This window comes from Neltuma alba, unplaced genomic scaffold (genome assembly GCF_004799145.2).
Source record: "Neltuma alba isolate B1F8T4 unplaced genomic scaffold, ASM479914v2 tig00012749_pilon, whole genome shotgun sequence".
In the NCBI taxonomy this organism is placed as follows: Eukaryota; Viridiplantae; Streptophyta; class Magnoliopsida; order Fabales; family Fabaceae; genus Neltuma; species Neltuma alba.
Genome location: NW_021637164.1, coordinates 202,987 through 221,859, shown reverse-complemented (window position 1 = coordinate 221,859; position 18,873 = coordinate 202,987). Strand labels below are relative to the sequence as shown.

The 18,873-nt window shown below is 32.7% G+C and overlaps 2 protein-coding genes across 2 annotated transcripts; both read right to left on the bottom strand.

Annotated features, from left to right (window-relative positions):
* Positions 1-250: 250 nt before the first annotated feature.
* Positions 251-4,446, bottom strand: LOC114730630 (peroxisomal membrane protein 11C-like). Its single transcript, XM_028917743.1, has 6 exons — positions 4,240-4,446; positions 985-1,059; positions 817-891; positions 635-715; positions 450-524; positions 251-337 (listed from the first exon to the last, which is right to left on the bottom strand). Exons 1-6 carry the CDS (start codon positions 4,429-4,431, stop codon positions 251-253), a joined length of 585 nt encoding a protein of 194 aa, XP_028773576.1. The 5' UTR covers positions 4,432-4,446.
* A 9,025-nt stretch (positions 4,447-13,471) lies between these two features.
* LOC114730638 (TMV resistance protein N-like) lies at positions 13,472-18,307 on the bottom strand. Its single transcript, XM_028917749.1, has 7 exons — positions 17,817-18,307; positions 17,435-17,673; positions 16,583-17,295; positions 16,184-16,270; positions 14,509-16,082; positions 14,310-14,347; positions 13,472-13,518 (listed from the first exon to the last, which is right to left on the bottom strand). The coding sequence occupies exons 1-7, from the start codon at positions 18,305-18,307 to the stop codon at positions 13,472-13,474; spliced, it is 3,189 nt and encodes a 1,062-aa protein (XP_028773582.1).
* Between the last annotated feature and the right edge of the window lie 566 nt (positions 18,308-18,873).

Here is an 18,873-nt window from a genome sequence, read left to right as displayed (position 1 = left end):
TAGCTAACTCCATTTGCTTCCTAAATATTGTTAATACAATTCCGTTCATCTCCAGAGAAAAATTATCAAGAGCTTGCCTTATTTGTTAGTGGAAGTGGATATAAAAGAAGTTGGAAAATGAAACAGAGAAACCAGCTCTCAAAAAAATCAGGGTGCTCAAAATATAAGAGACGCAGAAGGTCAATCATAGGGATAATAGCAGGCACCTGATAGCAAGATATTAGGGAAGTGACAAATCCAAAGGCACCGGTCACACGGGGAGTAACTTTCGTGGAGCATTGATAAGCGCAAGAGTCCTCTCATTCGACATTTTCAGTTTCGCACAGTATTGCTCATTCTGCACTCATGGGGAATGGGGTTAAATGAAATGTAGTTTTAGAACAGAGGAAAGCACTGATACCGTCCCAAACAAGATTTTTTTTTTTTGGGGGCGGATGAAGGACCCATACATCATATTTATTACTGTTCTTGAGTTCCTTCTCTAACTTCTTCATTGATGCAGAGAGTCTCCCAAGCTCCCCAAGCTGATAGAAGTTAGAAAACACCATAAAGATGTTAATAGAGGAAAGAGAAAGGAGCCTTTCCTGGTATGTACACATTAAAAGTATTGGGACTAGAAAGGGAAGCCACAAACCTCAACCAAGGTGCTACACACTGAGGAACCCATCCAACCAAAAAGCGATATTCGGCCGATTAGCTCAGTACGTTCTTTGTTCTGTAGTTGAACCAAAAAGGTTTACATGTATAACTTGATTACTCGGTGAAAGTTTCACATGAATAATTCAAGGAACAAAAAGGAAACACTTTGATTCCTACCTCGTAGATGCCTGATCTGCCAAGCCACACAAATTGATCGAGAAACAAGAAAGTTGACAGCAATGCATTTTTGGGCTGAAAATAGCATTAAACACTATATCAAGGTAAGAATGAGGAACAAAATAAGAGGGTGATGAAAAGTTGGAATAACTCTGATGAAGCTTGTACCCTTCCCAACAAAATTAAGGGAAGAAGAGTTCCGCATGGAGCTGGACTTATCAAAGCATGCAGATCGTTGAGAAACTGCATATCAAAATATCAATTAGTTTGCAACTTCTTTTCTATGTTAGGAATTCTTCTGAGTATAAGAAGAAATAAATAGCTTGCAAAATAATTTTGAAACTGTCCATTACAATTTACTTTCCAATTCTGTTACTGCAGAAACAAAGAATAACATTCACATCAGTAGAAATATTTCTCCATTTACATAAGTCAAGACTTGGCCCGAAAGAAAAAGGAATTAAGAGAATGCAGGTACGTCAAAAGATTTAGGGTGTGTTTGGATGACTTCAAACCGTGGTTTGGAAAAGTGATTCTGGAGAATAGATTCTGTGGAGAATAGATTCTGAGAAAAAGTGATTCTGAGAAGTGAGAGTGTTTGGATAGTTATTACCAGAAGTGCTTTTTACATGTGGAAATGACCAAAAAGGGTATAAGTTAATATGATAATTATATAAGGGATAGATTTTATGATTTATTTTGATTTGAAGAAATAAAATTGTTAATGAAATAATTTTTACTAACATAATTAATAATATATAAGATAATATAATTAATACATAATTAATATGTCTACATATATTTATAAAACATAATATTAAATATGTTTATAGAAAAATGATTTTTTTTATAACAGAAAAATATTAATTTTGTTTAAAGATTGTAAACGTGAAATCCCATAACATTTTTTCACAACTACTTTTTGTAATAACATACTACATGTATAATAACCTCTGATGTTTAATACAATTAATTAATTAATTGTCACCACACATATATATTCATAAAATATAAGAGTGAAAAATATTTTTAGAGAAGATGAATTATTTTGTTGCAAACAGAAAGTCATGTATTTTTCATGAAGATTATAAACATAAAATGGGATGATATTGTTTGATAAAATAGAATAAACACGTCTTAAAATAATTTATTAATTATTCAAGTAAGTAATAATTAGCTTGAGAATATAAGGCATAATATTAATAAGAGAAATATAAATAAAGAAGTGTCATAATCATTAAGATGATGCATCGATACAAAGCATTTGTAATAGGTTTTGTTTTTAACTACATATTACAATCTATGATAAAAGGAAATAAATAAGACATGACTACTATCCTCGTATTGAATTAACAAGTTCGTCTCTTATGCTGTCACGAATCTGAGCCATGTAAGATGAAGATTGAATTGATGAATGTATACGTGAAAATCTAACCCCATCATCATCATCTTCTGCATAAGTACCTTCTTCTTCCAACTGAACGAATCCAGGATCAGTAATAGATGTCGTTCTAATAAAATTATGTATAGCCATCGTTGCACAAACGATTTTAACTTGTGTTTCAAAATCATAAGATGGCATGTTTTGTAAGATTGCGAACTTTTTTTTCCAAACTCTGAAAGTTCTTTCAATTATACTCCTTAAACTTGAATGGAAATAATTAAAGATCTCATTGTCATTTTCAAACCCAGATGTCCTCCGAAAATCAGGCAAATGGTAACGCTCCCGTCTGTATGGGCCGAGATATCCATTCGGTGTTGGGTATCCAGCATCCACCAAATAATATTTTTCTATATAAAAAAATGAAATTATTGTAAATTATGTTTCTATTGTTAAGCTAAATATAAAAAAAATATAGGAAATAAAAAAATACCTTTAGGTGGATGGGGAAAGTTCATTGAAGGAGTTGTGAGGGCATGATCAAATATCCGAGCATCATGTGCGCTACCTTCCCATCCGGCCAAGACAAAAGTAAAACACATGTCCCAATCACAAACCGCCATGACATTTTGTGACACTGTTCCTTTCCTAGAGATAAATTTAGTTTGATCTGTTGCACTGACAACGCAGGAAACATGTGTGCCATCAATTGCTCCAATAGCATGTTTAAAAAAAGGCCAGTATTTACCAAACCGAATTTTTGTATGAACATGCCGGAATGTTGGATCTTTTGGTTTGATATTAGACATGGCAAGTCTACAGCATGCCATTAGGACATTATGAAAATGTCTGCTAATTGTCTCCCCTGAATGTTGAAATCTTTCTTGCTGCATTCTGCTACTAAGTGCATGCCCAACGGTATGTAAAAACATTGCAACTGATTCATGTATCCCTATATTTTTAGTTTCTTTTAGACCATGTTGTTGCAATTGTTCCACCAGACTTAAGAACACATCCCGTTCCATCCTAAACATGTTATAACAACGACTGGAGTTGCCATCTAAAACATCCCTTACCCATATGCAGCCTGTATAAGCACTTGTATGCCGAGGCTCCTTACACAAGTTCAAAATAGCGTATGCACCAACCAATGCTGCAACTTTGTTAACCCTTTTTTTCCGTCCCTTAGCATGCTCTTCCACATGTTTAATTTCATCATCCATATTCGTTTTATCCTGTGCACATACACATAAAGTTTAGAATTCCTACGTAGAAATTACGAAACATTTATAAAAGTTACAGAGTTGTCTGATTTATATAACAATCCACTGGTCACATAAAACATACACATATGGAACTGTCTAATATAATAAACAAGTCATAAATCCCTAGTAAAATGCTCTAAAATGGGTAGAAGTTGTTCCTTCTGATCCTTCAGAGCTGCATACATTTCTCGTGCATCCGGCCGTTCCATAAGGAGTTGTGTGCACCGTCTAAAGAAATCAGGATCACTGACAACTTCAGGAACTGTTTTCAGGTGAGACAGGACTCCCCTAATTGAAATGTCATAAGCACGCGCTTCTTCTTCCAACCTTCTAGCTTCTGCTCGTGAAATGACCTCATTTCCACGCTCGGCCTCAGAAATATTTGTTTCAGCAATCTTGCTAATTGCATCCGCTATTTTCATAGAGGGAGATGTGCATTTCTTCTTGACTTCACTCTTCCTTCTGACCCCCAGTGAGCTACTAGGTCGACTCCTACCTCTGCTTGTACACCCACCACTGGTATCCTGCCTCAATTCAGTGTTGCCTCCACTACCTCCACTATTATCATTGAAGTTCACTGTGTTAAATTCCCCACTTATACCAGTTGGTGCACCTAAAATTTCATCACTATCTCCGGACCCTTCTTCCAAATCTTCATTCGGTGTTCCTTCACTTGGAAGTGTCATGGAAGAAGGTGCCCATGCTTGTTCGAAGGAAAACAAAAACAGTGAATATATGAATAGCATAATTGTTCGAGATTAAAATGGATAATCTAACCTTGAATAGACGAAAAACTTTGCGAGCCAAAGTGGTTGATCTGTCGACATTCTGGGCAGTACCAGGTTGCCCATCACTAGGAAATTTTGAACCATGCTGTATTGCCCTGCAGATTTTGTCCCTGGCTTCAGCCTTGTTCAAGTATAAAACCAGAAGACCAAGTTCTGCTCTGGTTGCATCCACTGTATTCATCTTTTGTGCTTATCAAAGCTGCAAAAGAAAAGGCACAATTCTACTGTTAAATGAGGCCATCAGTTTTAGCTCAATAGAATTCTGATTCAATTGATAATATGCAAAAAGAATCATTTAAAGGAAAAGATGACTTGTACATCTATTGAACTCACATACAACAGTGTGCAACTTCACACGCATTGGAAAGAATAAGCACAAAGGTATTCTCACACATTATGGAAAAAAGCAATACAGTTTAGCAGAAGACAAAACCTCGGCTCATGTCACGCGAGCATGCAATTCATTTACACCGGCAAGTAAATGATAGTCATGGTACGAAGTGTGATTCAATTAAGTCGATATGTTTAAACAAAAAATTAAGTGGATATGCATATGTGTGTTTGACAATTTAGCCTTGCTGTAGCAATAAATTGTGGCCCATTAGTAACACTCGATTTCAAAAAAAAAAAAACACTATTTAATAATCACTTTTTCAGCAGCTTTATTTCAATTTCTCCACTCAAATATAAAGACTCGTTGCATAACATAAAGGAAGGTTGAATCCAAACAATCAACCGCCTAGAATTGAAATTCACTCCAACACAAAAGAACCAGTAAAAATCTCCACCTTGAGATCAAAATTTGAAACTAACGACTAAAAGCTAAGGGATCAGCATCTATGTTGTTAGACAAGTACTGACTAAGAACAAAAGTAGTCTAATAGGCTCTTCATTGAAGTCTTGAACAACTTTCGAATTCTCCTCTAAAAGCTTAGTGTATCTGCTGGGGCATCAGGAAAAAGGACCGTTCGTTAATCAGGATTAAATTCGTATGATTTCTTACAAAGAAAAATGAAAGAAATAAATGATTGAGGAGAAGCCAAAATATGAACAGACCCAAGATATGTTTCGCAGGTGACTCAAGCTGCAATTGCATATTATGATTGTTTTTATGGCAAAAACAACTGTTTGGATATGACTGAAATTGCAAAGAAATAAATTTTATATCGTCAAAACTCAAAACAGTAAGCCGTATTCAATAGCACATATTTTTTACCTGAATTCAATAACACATATTGAAAGAAAGTATGTGAATCACAAGCTTAAAATCCCCAATTTTCCCAGTCCTTCCTTCAAAGTTCGGAGCTACCATGCATCACAAAATAAACGATTTACAAAACAGAATATCAAAAATATGACAAATAACCAAAATGATAAATTTCAGCAGTTCATTCATGAATTCTCAATCCTGTGCCATACTAAGACGAGCACCCCCAATCAGACCCAAAATCCAAAGCTTCAAATCCAATAATCTTCTTGCACCACAAACAAAAAACTCAACAAAAACAAAACCATGAAGAGCCTATGCATCATATTTATTACTGTTCTTGAGTTCCTTCTCTAACTTCTTCATTGATGCAGAGAGCCTCCCAAGCTCCCCCCACTACAAAAAACTTGACTTTCAGTGGCGACAAAAGTCGCCGCTGAAAGTATAAAAGTCGCCGCTATCGTCACTGAAAAGTCGTTGCCGTAGCAGCCGTGACTAAAAAAGTCACCGTTGAAAGATACTTTCAGCGGTGACTTTTAGAAGTTTCGGCGGTGACATTTGTCGCCGCTGAAAGCAATATCACTCCTCCTTGTCACGTCATCGTCCAAATATTTTCACCTTAAATGTGTCTTCTTCAAGGTTCGAACTCGTGACCACCTCTTTTCTTGTCTAATCTTCTTGCCGCTGAGCCAGATTGAATTTGTTTATTAATATTGTAAAATAAAATATATATTATTATATTACATTTTCAGCGGCGACAAAAAAAGTCGCCGCTAAAAGTCCACTTTCAGCGGTGACAAAAAAAGTCGCTGCTGAAGGTCCACTTTCAGCGGCGACACTTTTGTCGCCGCTGAAAGTCTTAGTTTTAGCAACAAACTTTTAGCGGTAACAAAAAAAGTCACCACTAAATGTTCACTTTCAGCAGCAAACTTTTAGCAACGACACCAAAAAGTCGCCGCTGAATGCAGCGGCGACTTTTTTTGTCGCCGCCGAAAGTCGTCGCCTAAAATCTGTTTTTTTGTAGTGCCCCCCAAGCATTAAGTCTGTCAAGGTTTGAAACATTGTTTTGCTTAGCGACAATAATTCCTAAACATTTTAAGCACAAATCTATGATTGGAAAAAACTCTAAATATTAGTAAAATACGTAATATTCAATAAATTAAATATTATTTTCGTACATCAATATAAAATTAAAATGAATAGCAAAACAGGATATAAATAATGTAATTTATTGAAAAAATTGAAAATTGCACAGTCTGGAAGCAGGCATCACAAGGGGCTATGTTGGCCGTTTAAGTGAGGAGTAATAAAAAGTGAACATTTGTCATGCGAAGGAACTTCAAAAACGGAACATTTTCAATCTTTTAATTATAACTTAGCCACATTTGTTGGGGTAATGACGCAAACATTGAGTGTGTCAAAGGGCAAAACAATATATTACTGACAATAATTCCTAAACTTTTTTTTAAGTCAGATCCATAGTTAAAAACACTCTAAATATTATTAAAATAACAAATATTTTGCTCTATATGGCATGTTTTGAATTAATTCATCTTTAAAACGCATCAAAATGAAAATAAAATGAATGGCAAGCCACAATATAAATAATACAATTTATTAAAAAAAATGAAAATTACACGGGTTTGAGAGCTGGCATCACAAGAATGGAAAGCGAACACATCGCCGGGAAAAAGGCTTAAAGATATTAATCTTAGATTAGGTTGGAAATCTGACAAATAAAAGTTCCAAAGCTGTCTACAAGGAGATGCTTCATAATAGGGTAGCATGATGATCATGAATCAACATAATTCAAACATTACTCTCGCAAAACTCATTTTGATATCTGGATCTAGTAATGTTTCTTATCGAAACTGTGATATTTTAGGATTAAAATACAATTTTAATAACAAAGTTTATCCTAAGGAACACTGGATACCATAAAGTTTACTTGGATGTAGAATTGATACACATGAAGTTGTCAAAAGAGGACATTTAACATGAACACTAAGCCATTAACATCCGTTAGTTTACCGTTAGACGGGCTCATGAAGTCAGTTTTAAATTACATTTTTAACAACAAAGTTAATGTCAAGGGATATTGGGCACCATGAAGTTTACTTAGGTGTAAAAATATATATAAACTTTCTAAAATGAGGGGAAAAAAACAAAATTATTCAACTCTGATAAACGTCTATTAATTTTAATTCTTTTTGGTCCTATCAAATGTCATATTTTCTCTCCATCAATTTTCAATTCCAAGTTGATCCATCTTTCTCTCATCATAGTTAGCACACACACTCTCTGTCATGTCATTTTCTCAGCTTCCAAGCCTTTTATATGTATTTACACAAAACGATGTCTTTCCCTTCCAAGATATGAGGTTCATTGCTTGCATCCAAGTACTACCTCTTGTCCTTATGCTCTGGTTGGATAGAAAGAAAAGTTGAGAGGAAAGAAAATGAGAGGAAAGGAAATAGAAAGAAGAAAAAATTGAACGAAAGTTGTCATCATCCTTCTTGCTTGGATGGATGAGAGAAAATAGAGAGGAGAGAAAATTAGTAAATATCTAAATGACTAAAATATCCTTATCAAAATATATCATATTTAAAATTAAATTAAATTAAACTAAATACTGTAATAGAAAAATTATACTGACATCAGCATTATCAAATAATTTAAAACCAAATTATTTGATTTATATATTTTTTCATATTATTATGTTTTAAAACCAAATTATTTAATAAAAACATTGTTTTAAATATAATAAAAGAAGATAAATATAGAGAGGAAGAGAGAGGAGGGATAATCATGAAAATCTTGTTTCGCATTCCAAATCTCTCCATATATGGAGAGAAAATTTGGAGAGAAAATAAGACATGAGACCCATCTTATTTTCTCTTTCACTTTTCCTTCTTCTTATATTTTCTTCCCTATCCAAGCAAGGGAAAACTTGTTTCTCTCCATGTTTTTCTTTCTAGTTTTCTTTTCTCCCCAATTTTCTCTCAATCAAAGCAAGGAATTAATATAGGACATAATAGACTAATTTGAGGAGATTAAAAAAATTAAATAAATTATTTTAAAGTGTTATATTTATCATTTTTTCCAATTTAATTGGTTTGGCTTATAAACTAATATATAATCTAATAATATATATAAATATTTTTGAGATATCATATACCATATGCTATTTTTAAGTAATTGTTTTACTTCTTCAATTTTTTTTCCAAATTAGTTCATTATACTAAGGAGAAGAGGAAGTAAGAATAAATAAAGAGAAAATGTGATATTTCATAGGATCTAAAAGAATAAAGTTAACTGATGTTTTTGAGAGTTGAAAAATTTTGTTATTTTCTCCCTTTTCAAAAAGTTTATGTATATTTTTATACCCAAATAAATTTCATATTGCTTAGTGCCCCTTGATATAAATTTTGTTGTTAAAAATATAAATTAAAACTGACTTCATGAAGCCCTCTAATGGTAAACTAATGGACGTTAATGGCATGATGTCAAATGTCCCATTTTAACAACTTCATATATATTTTTGCACAAAAATAAATTTTATGGTGCCCAATACCCCTTAATGTAAATTTTTTTATTAAAATTGCACCTTAACTCTATATTTTATGTCATTCTTAATCTCTATTTGATGAGGGATATTCATCTAATTTAACCAGTTTTGATCTAGAGAAGAGAAAATCAGGATCTTTATGCAGATGATAGGTGTATACGTTGATTGAGAATTTTCCTTCAGCAAATGTCCTTAAATCCTACTAATAAATGTTCACCAGCATTAACTCCAAATAATACTTATTATAAAAAAATTATTTTCACAACCAGGGCATTGCATGGGATTTGTAATAGTTTATTGTTTAAAGGCAACATAAATTTGCAGGAAATAATGGAAAAGTTTGATCATCAACTTTTTTTATTCCAAGTCAAATTTTGTCAATGTTTTGATTGTCTAAAGTAATTAAAATATTCCAGGAAGTCTTGAAAATCCTTCAGATACAATCTTTTTTTTTCTTCGTGTCAATAATATGATGTCGAAATAAAAAAATACTTTATTTTTGTTTCTGGTTTAGCATGATTAAAAATTTTCTGTAACAATAAAGGGAAAAAAAGGTAAGTATAAATTTCAACAGAAAAATGAAAATATATCTTTATTTTTGTTATATTAATTTTCATCAGAAAATTATTATTTTATTATCATTATATTTAAATTATTATTAATGATCATGGGAAATTGATTTTAATGAAACATAAAATAAGTTTTATAAGAGATCCTCTTTTTGTGTTAGTAAGTGTCCAGTGATGAGAAGAATAATGATTATGTTTTTATTAACACTAACTCAATAAATATGGCAATTTATTTTATAATCAAAATATATTTAAATTATTATACTCCTCCTATTTTTAATATAGAACCTAATTGTTAAATTAATTTTGGTCCTAAATATAAAACCTATTTTTCATATTTACTAAATTTTTTTTAAATTATTCCTATGGATACTCCCTCAACCATAATCAAATAAGTGAGAGAGGAAGGATATTAAGAAAAATGTTTATAGTATTTTAAGAAAAGTATGTCATATTGTTTATAATTAACTAACTTACCTAACTTTCTTAATCTAATCAAATTAATTAAATAGGTCTTATATTAAAGACTGAAGGAGTGTTATGAAAATATAAAATATAAATAATAAAATTTGAAATTAACGACAAAACAGATTTAACAATGAAATTAGTGATGAAAAATTTTCATACCAAACAATTTAGCGATAAAAATACTGATGACAATTAATGTGTGAAAAATTGTGATTGCTTATGTCACAAAATTTCTAACAAAAATTGATGATGGAATTAGTGGCGCATTAGCGACAAAATGAAATTCTATGGCTAACAAAAATTTTGTTACTAATCCATCAATAATATTAGAGATGAAATTTCTACCGGAAATTAGCGATAGAATAATTTCTGTTGCTAATTTTATTAGTAATAAGCGGTTTGTTTTAGTGTCTTAGTCTAGTTTCATTCTGCTTGTTTCTTTTTTTCTTTTCTTGGCCTTCTATGTCAAATGGCACCAATTTTGTCACCTAAAAATGAAGTTTTCGCAAACAGTACATTCTACAATATTTTCTTTTCATTATAGGGTTTCAAAACATTGTGCGTGTGTGTATTATATCTTAGATGTTTATACAACGATAAGCTTATCCTTAGTGGCTTCTGTCTTTGCCCGATCTAAGAAAATGAATCTTTTTTTAACTAAAACTTCTATTATGTACACCAATTGACAAAAGAAGTGGTCTAAAAAGTTTAATTTTTAATACCGTTTACGTAGCCGGTGTAAAATATCTATTCTATCCGATCTAAAAGACTTTTTTTTTCTAGGGCCATAATTAATTTAAATAAAAATAGGTATAACTTAAATATTTTCCCATACTTGTTATTATTCGTATTTGTGCCACAGTGGAATGGGGACTGGGTCCTAATCCTCTCAGAATAGACTAAGTATGGCCCCTGTATAATTTGCATTGATCTTGGATTGAGGCTAAGATATTTTAGCTCAAGAGTCGGAGATAATCTCAAAAAGAAATTGCCTTAGAGTGACCCTTGATTACCAGCAATTATTTTGATTTGTTTTTAAAAAAATGCATGTCGATCGTTCAAGTGACGAAAATATTACAATGCTAATTGAAAAATAATATATATTTATATATATAGTCTTGATCAATATGCTATATAGATATATTCTATATTTACAGATTTATTTAGATCAAGGCAAAGTAAATTAATAAAAAGATTATAGTTGACCAGATTTTAATTTAGAAAGGATAGATAAAATGTGGGATTTGTGCATCTCATATTACTTGGAATTCAAGCATTCCACGATACTCAATTCTGTTTTTTTTGTTTCCGAATGGACTGCTTAATTCTTTATCATTAGAACTGTAAAATGCTTATGATATATCCAAAACGGAAGATCATGTGAACAGTAACTCCTTCCTTTGCTTTAAAACGGTGTCGTATTGTGAAAAAAATGACAGGGGAAAAAGAAAAGATTGCAGGAGAAGCGTGAATGGGAAATTGCTGATTAATGTTTTGTTTGGGAGTGTGATTGAAGAAATTTTAAGACATTGACAAAACATACTCCCTCTTATTTTAAAAATAAGTCATTTATAAGTAATTCATATGTATCAATAAAAATAAGCTAAGGTATATATTTGATCTTTTAACTTTTTATAATATTTTAGTTTGGTCTCTTGACTTTTTAAAAGCATACATTTGGTCTTTTATCCCTAAACTCATTAGGCTTAAATGGTGATTTTTTTTGTAACAACCATGGTTATTTTGAAAATAAAACTTAATATGTTAGTTTTTAAAAATGATTTATCAATATTTAATATCTCAATATCATCATTCTTTGTTAACAATTTTAAGATTAAAGAACTAAAAGTATATTTTTTAAAGTTAAAGGACTAAATTAAAACTCTATAAAGTTAAAGAAATAAATGTATACTTTAGCCATAAAAGTATTAAATTTATCATAAAATTCAAGTGATTTTCAATATCATCCTTACTAATTATAATAAAATTAAATATTATATTAATTTTTATTCTCACTAACAAATGTCTCAAAAAAGACTAAAAAATATTTTCTAAATAATGCCATACAATAAACATCAGAGAAAGTAGTAAATGGCCTACTATAATATAGGGCACCTGCTACTATAATGCACTTTTTCGAAGGTATTTTTAGTCAATTCTACAAGGAATTTACTAGTTGTAAAAGAATTTTAAATAGTATTTTTTTCATGCATACTCATATTTAACAATAATAGTGGGAGAGTATAATGCTTTATAAAAAGAACTAAAAATACTTTTTAGAAGATGTCTTATAATAGAGATAAGAGAAAATAGCAAATATCCTACTATACACTTTCTATAAGGTATTTTTAGTCTTTTTATAATGCCAAAAAAATTAAATAGTATTTTTTTTTATAGATGCTTGTATTTAATAAGAGTAGTAAAAGAGAGCAGAAATTAATAAGATGTTAAAATTTGTTGGCAAAAAATGATATTGAAAATTAATAGTTAATAAGAATGACATTGAAAATCTATGATAAATTTAATGGTTTTAATTGTTTTTATTTATAGATATAAATTAGTTATAAATTACTTGTACTTAAAACCAGAAGGATCATGTTTTGTCAATATCCTAAAATTGTTAAATTTTTATTCTTCAACCATATTTCAAAACAAAACATTAATCAGTAATTTTCCATTCACGCCTTTCCTGCCATCTCCTTTTCTTTTTCTTGGTCATTTTCTTCACCAAATGACACCGTTTTAAAGGAAAGGAGGAGCCGTGGATATTAAGGCAGCCGAGAAAAGCCATTCTGATCTGTATTGATCTTGATTAAGGCCAAGGTGCTTTAGTTCAATAGTTGGAACCCGTCTCAAGAAATAATTATCTTAGAATGGCCCTTAAGTACCACAATGCATGTTGATTTGTTATTTAAAAAATGAATGTCGATCATTCAATTCACAAAAACTTTTACAATGCTAATTGAAAAATAATAACAAAAATAATATCCAGTCGTGATCAATATGCTATATAGATACATTCTATATTTATAGATTTATTTAGATCAAGGCAGAGTAAATTAATAAAAACATTATAGTTGAACAGCTTTTAATTTCAAAATGACAGATGAAATGTGGGAATTGTGCATCTCATATTACTTGGCATTTAAGCATTCCATGCTACTCAATTCTTTAATCAGAACTATAAAATGCTTATGGTGCAGCCATTCAATAAACTAATACAGTATATATAAGGTAAGGGGCCAGGCCCACGGTAAGAGGAAGAATTAATAAGTTACAAAATCCATTTGGTTGGCAGCCGAAAACCATTTGGATCCATGTCAATAACATCGAAGGCTCAAAAAAGTTACAGACGTAGACAGGCATTATTTCTGCTTTATCCACCTCAAATGGCCATGTCAAAGACACCTCACTGATCAGCAAAAAGCCCTCCTGCAAGCTTAAGGTAGGAAGCACCTACATTGCATAAAATGTCAACTCAAAAAAGAGAAATATTCCCAACTTAAATCTCAACAAATTAATAACAGAATCATCACATGAGTGTACAAGGAAAATATCTGTTAAAACTTGAATTCAATTTTCTGAGTAAACTACGAGTTGCATTCCCTGAAACTCCATAAATATGATTTTACCATCAACAAAGTTGAAGGAAGATGATATAATTGAGCTTGACTTATTTGGGCTGGGAAAAGCATAACAAGGCGACAATGAGGAATTGAATTAAGGGAATGGGAGCTCCACGTGGAGCTGAACTAATCAGAGCATGCAAGTCATTGGCAAACTGCATAACGAGGGATACAAGCAGTGATGGCTCTAAAGAACAATAAAATATCAATTATTTTGCGACTTCTTTTCTATGTCGGAATTGCTCTTCAAGTGTAAGAAGAGACCAATAATTTGAGAAATAATTGTTTTGAAACTTTCTCTAAGCAGAAGAAAAAGTGTAATATTCACACAGCTAGAAATATCTGGTTTTCTTCATTTAAATAAATCAAGACTTGACCCAAAAGAAAAAGGAATTAAGGGGATGAAGATAAGTAAGAAGACTTTTAAAAAAAAAATCCATTTAAATAAACTAAAAGAACTGAATAAATGTGTAAAGTAATTATTTCAGAATAAAACAGAATAACTTTACATTCTGAGCAGTACCAGGTTGGCCATACACTTAGAAAGTTGGAACAATACCGTTTGCGCTGCGTATTTTCATCCCTGGCTTCAGCTTTGCTCAAGTATAAATTGCAAAAAACCAAATTCTGCTCTGGAACTGATGTCGTCATCCCTGGAGCTAATCAAAGATGCAAACCAAAAATAAAGGGTAAAAACAATTTAGAAGAAATATACAAGTGATTAATGGCAACATCTCCCCAAGAAAAATCAGAATCTGTTTTTGAGGAAATAAAAAAAAATGAAGAGTAGGAGATTGGAGCATATTAATAAAAACTATACCAGTCAGAATTTATATTTAACTTGAGCTGCAAAGGGTCCTCTTGTTTCTTCTTGCGCATAAATTTGAGTTGCAGTGGGTGACAGATGAAGTTATCATGAGATTTGTTGGATTTAGTAGTAGCCAACCCCAACTGCAATGCCAGTCCCAGGGGAGTAGGTTGAGAGATCCAAGAATTGTTGAGCCGCTTTGTGGGAGGGACTCCATCTTCAACAACTATATCAGCAACCCTCTTTCTTTTTTGACCCGACCCAGGCTCCGACTCCGAGTCATATATTACGTGTACTCCACATGCTTCAATAGGGACTTTGTGGTTGCGATACATCTTTCCATGATCCCGCCATTCCAGAAAGAATTCACATGAAATCTTAACATCATCACCTGTTCCAGTACCAAATGGGAACCCCTTCCTGGGCCATATAAAAACATGGTCTGAATCCAATTCATAAAGAGGTTTATTACAAGGCAAGGACTCGGTCACAATATCATCGCAAGTGATATAACAGGTGACGAGAGGGTCCTGTCCCGGTGATCTGAGATGACGATGAGGAGCAACACAACAAAACAATATGCCAATTGCTCGTTCAAGATTGCAAGTGAATTGGATAGTATTGGAAGCCTCTGTCATTTGTTTATATTTCATCCACTTTGGAACTCTGTTTCCTGGGTAACAAGCTGTAGCACCCCTAATATCATCCTTACAAGCTGAAGTCAGTGAGAAATGAGTTAATTCCTCAATAGAGCCAAGCGAACACTCATCCAACTTTACACAATTTTTGAATTGAAACCAACACGGATTGCAAACTAGAGAGTCAGAGGATACAGTCTCCAATAAAGTGCAATCATTGGCATCTAATGCTTTAAGCATGGGAGGAAGTCCAAGTATCGACTTAAGCCTTTCGCAGCCAAATAGGTAAATGCTTGTCAAGCTTGAAAGATGGCTGACGCAAGGTGGCAATGTCTCTACACCACTATGTTCCAATGACAAATAATGTAACCTTGTTAAGTACTTGATATCGTCAGGGATTTCTGACAAGTAACTCCATCCATCCAAACATAGTTTTTCCAAATTATGCCAAGCATTAAAAAGGGAGCGCAGCTCCTCTGTGTGAATTTCCTGCTTGAAATCACGAACCTGAAACTCCTTAAGATTTGTCAAGCAACACAGCTCCTTTATTGGAAGACTCCTCAATCTTTCACCGTGAAGAATTAAAAGACTTCTAAGCTTTGTGAAACGTCCGATTGGCAAATCCAATATTTCAAGTCTAGTTTCTCGAAGATATATGCTTTCCAATTTATTTGATGACAAACAAAATTTCTTGAGGCCACATCCGCTAGCTTGGAGATCGGAGAGAGATTCTAAATGAGTCTCACTTTCAAGACTCTCTAATTCATGGCAATAATCTACATCCAATTTAACAAGAGTGTGGAGAGATAAAATGGATGGATGAACACTCCTCAAACTTGAACAATCAGAGAGATCTATATTTTCAAGCTTATATGCCATAGAAAAATCAGGCAATTCCATCAATTTATGGCATAGACGCAAATTTATTGTCCTTAGATTCACAAGATCCTGTATTTACAATGAAAACAAAAAAAAATTACCCCAAAGGCCCTAATAGATTAAATTTGACTGAACCTATATAAAATTTAGATTAGTATATATACAAGTACCTTCACTCCATCCCAAAGCTTTGTAACATTGCTTCCATTCATTCGTAGTTCAACAAGGTTTTCAGGACAAAAGTCCAATGGCAAAGACTTCGATGGATAACAATCCCAATGAAAAATCCTTAATTTATTAGGAAAAGAGTCAATACCAAAAGGAAGCTTTATACAGGTCTTGGTTTTAGACCATTGCCTATTAAAAACTTTGAGGATTCTCAATTTTTTCATCTTTGAGAAGGCGTTGGCTCTCATATGTAAATCTTTGATTTGAGACAAATCCAGTGAAATGCCTTCAATTTCATTGGTTTCCTAAAAAAAATAAAATAAAATAAACATTAACCTTTTTAGAAAAACTATCAAAAAAATAAAAAATAGAAGAAATAAATTGAAGTATCTTTCCCTTACCTTGTTATCTTTTAACACATCACATATTTCATCTGCATCATTTAATCGACTACGTAATTCAGGATGGTTCACACATTCCTCACGAACTATTTGCTCAGCCATTTCTCGTATCAAATCATGCATTATAATATGGTCAAGCTCACCTAACTTCACGAGAGCTTTATCTATAAGATTTTGTATTCCACTAACTGCTCTGAAACCACAAGCCTCTAGTGGAGGAATAACTTCACCTTTCTGTTCTCCCACGAAAAAGAATGCAATGTCTAATAATATTTGCTTGTCCATATTATCTAACCCATCATAACTCACCTTCAATATATTTTGAATATCCTGATGGGGATACTTTTGGAGTTTGCTAAGCTCACTTTTCCAATATGCTTCATCCCTAGAATGAAAATGGGAACCCAGAACTTCTAAAGCTAAAGGAATGCCTCTAGCCAAGGCAACTGTTGAATTTGATAGCTCTTCATATCCCTTAATGGGATAATTTTGATTGAAGGCATGTATACTGAAAAGTTCAAGTGATTCTTCTAAACTCAATTCACTGACTTCATGTATATATTTTTCCTGAATCCCTCCACTCCTAAGAACATGCTTGTCTCTACTTGTTGCAATGACTCTGCTTCCCTGTCCCAAGTAAAGTTGTTGTCCAGCCAGGTCTTTTAGCTGCTTTGGATTGTCCACATCATCAAGTACAATTAACACTTTTTTTTTGTTTCAGCATTTTCACTGCACGATTCACATTTATGTGATCTTTTTCGTCTAATAGCTTAGAAAAAAGTTTTTGACGCAACAAACTCGGACCGCCAATTGTTTTTGATTCTTGTCTCACATTTTCTAAGAAACAATGACCTTCAAATTTAGACAAGAATTTTTCAAATATAGCACGAGCAAGGGTTGTTTTGCCTATCCCTCCTAGGCCCCAGATTCCAAGAGCTCGAACCTCTGGCGACTCATTTTCCATTAATGATTCAACACTAGTCAAATTTTGATGAAATCCAATGAGTTGAGATCTCGACACAGTTGGACTGTGATCTTCCAAATTTTTTAGGACATCTTCAACTATTGCATTGATGAGTTTAGATTCATCTCTAGCATATAAAAAACAAATAAAATTTTTAGAGTTGCTTGTTATAGAAATAATGAATACTAGACAAAATTTTAATATATTTAGATTGTTTTTGGCAAATCGAGAAAAAAAAAAAGTAACTAAGAATAATAAAAACAAACTTACTGAAAATTTGATGAATGAAAACCAGCTAAGTTTGCAGTTTTTTTCAAAACAGATCTCCAAATTTGCAAATTTTGCACTTTATCCTTGAGCTTCTGTTCATGACAAGTGAATGCCTCCTCATAAGTGCCTCTTTGGTGCCTGACATCTGATGGATCTACGTGGTAGAAAATTGGTATCACAATCTGCTGACCAGCTTCCTTACATTCTATGATTTTGACAAGCTCTTCCAAGCACCACTTTGAAGAAGCATAATTTTTTGAGAATATAACCAACGCTATCATGGATCCTTCTATTGCTTCTACAAGTGCTAATGATATTTCTTCTCCTCTTTCGAGCCTGTCATCCACGTAGACATCTATCTTCTTTCGAAGCAACTCGTTTTTCAAATGGCAAAGGAAACTAGATCTGACGTCTGTTCCTCTAAAGCTGATGAAGACTTCATACTTTCTAGAGGAAACTTGGGAAGAAGAAGCAGAAGCAAAAGCAGCCATTGCTTGAAGACAAAAAGGAGAGAAAAAAAACAATATAATGTTTTATAAGTTGTTGATTGTCTCTTAAAAAGAACAAAAGAATAGCGTTTAAGACGCTAGAGAATAAGGGAGAAAGACCATATTAATACCTCATTGGTGGGGGTCGCTAGATCAAATATGAGGTTGAAGACTTGAAGTTGATTTGGTGAGTTCGCTTGTGTTGGGAATTCGATCGGCACAAAGGTATAACGAGCATTTAAGCCATTGTTTGCATGTAAGAGTTAACAATCAACTAAGAAGGTGCCGGTGGAAATTTCTTCCTCAAAGTAGGCTGAAATTTCCTCCTCAAAGTAGGCTGAAATTTCCACGAAATAATGAAAACTTGTGTCAGCAACACTTTTTGACTCCAAGTCAACAATGCTTTTTTTTTTTTTATTGGGGTCTTAATTGTTTAAAAATTAGAAAATTTCAGGAAGCCATGAATGTTCTTTCGGTATGATTTTTTTTCTTCCTTGTTTTGTTTCTGATTTATAGTATGTTGAAATTTTCTATTCCAACCCCAAAAAAAGAAAAGGTACTTAGACACT

Bases quoted from the DNA above. Each gene is read 5' to 3' on its own strand.
- LOC114730638 (XM_028917749.1), bottom strand. From the start codon at position 18,307: ATGGCTGCTTTTGCTTCTGCTTCTTCTTCCCAAGTTTCCTCTAGAAAG. The intron at 16,083-16,183 runs GTACTTGTATAT...TTGTAAATACAG, and splicing joins AGCTTTGGGATGGAGTGAAG to GATCTTGTGAATCTAAGGAC. The intron at 13,519-14,309 runs GTTTTTTGCAAT...TATGCAATGTAG, and splicing joins CAGTTCCAGAGCAGAATTTG to GTGCTTCCTACCTTAAGCTT.
- LOC114730630 (XM_028917743.1), bottom strand. From the start codon at position 4,431: ATGAATACAGTGGATGCAACCAGAGCAGAACTTGGTCTTCTGGTTTTA. The intron at 1,060-4,239 runs GTTAGATTATCC...TTTGATATGCAG, and splicing joins AAGTTTTTCGTCTATTCAAG to TTTCTCAACGATCTGCATGC. The intron at 525-634 runs GTTTGTGGCTTC...AACTTCTATCAG, and splicing joins TGTGTAGCACCTTGGTTGAG to CTTGGGGAGCTTGGGAGACT.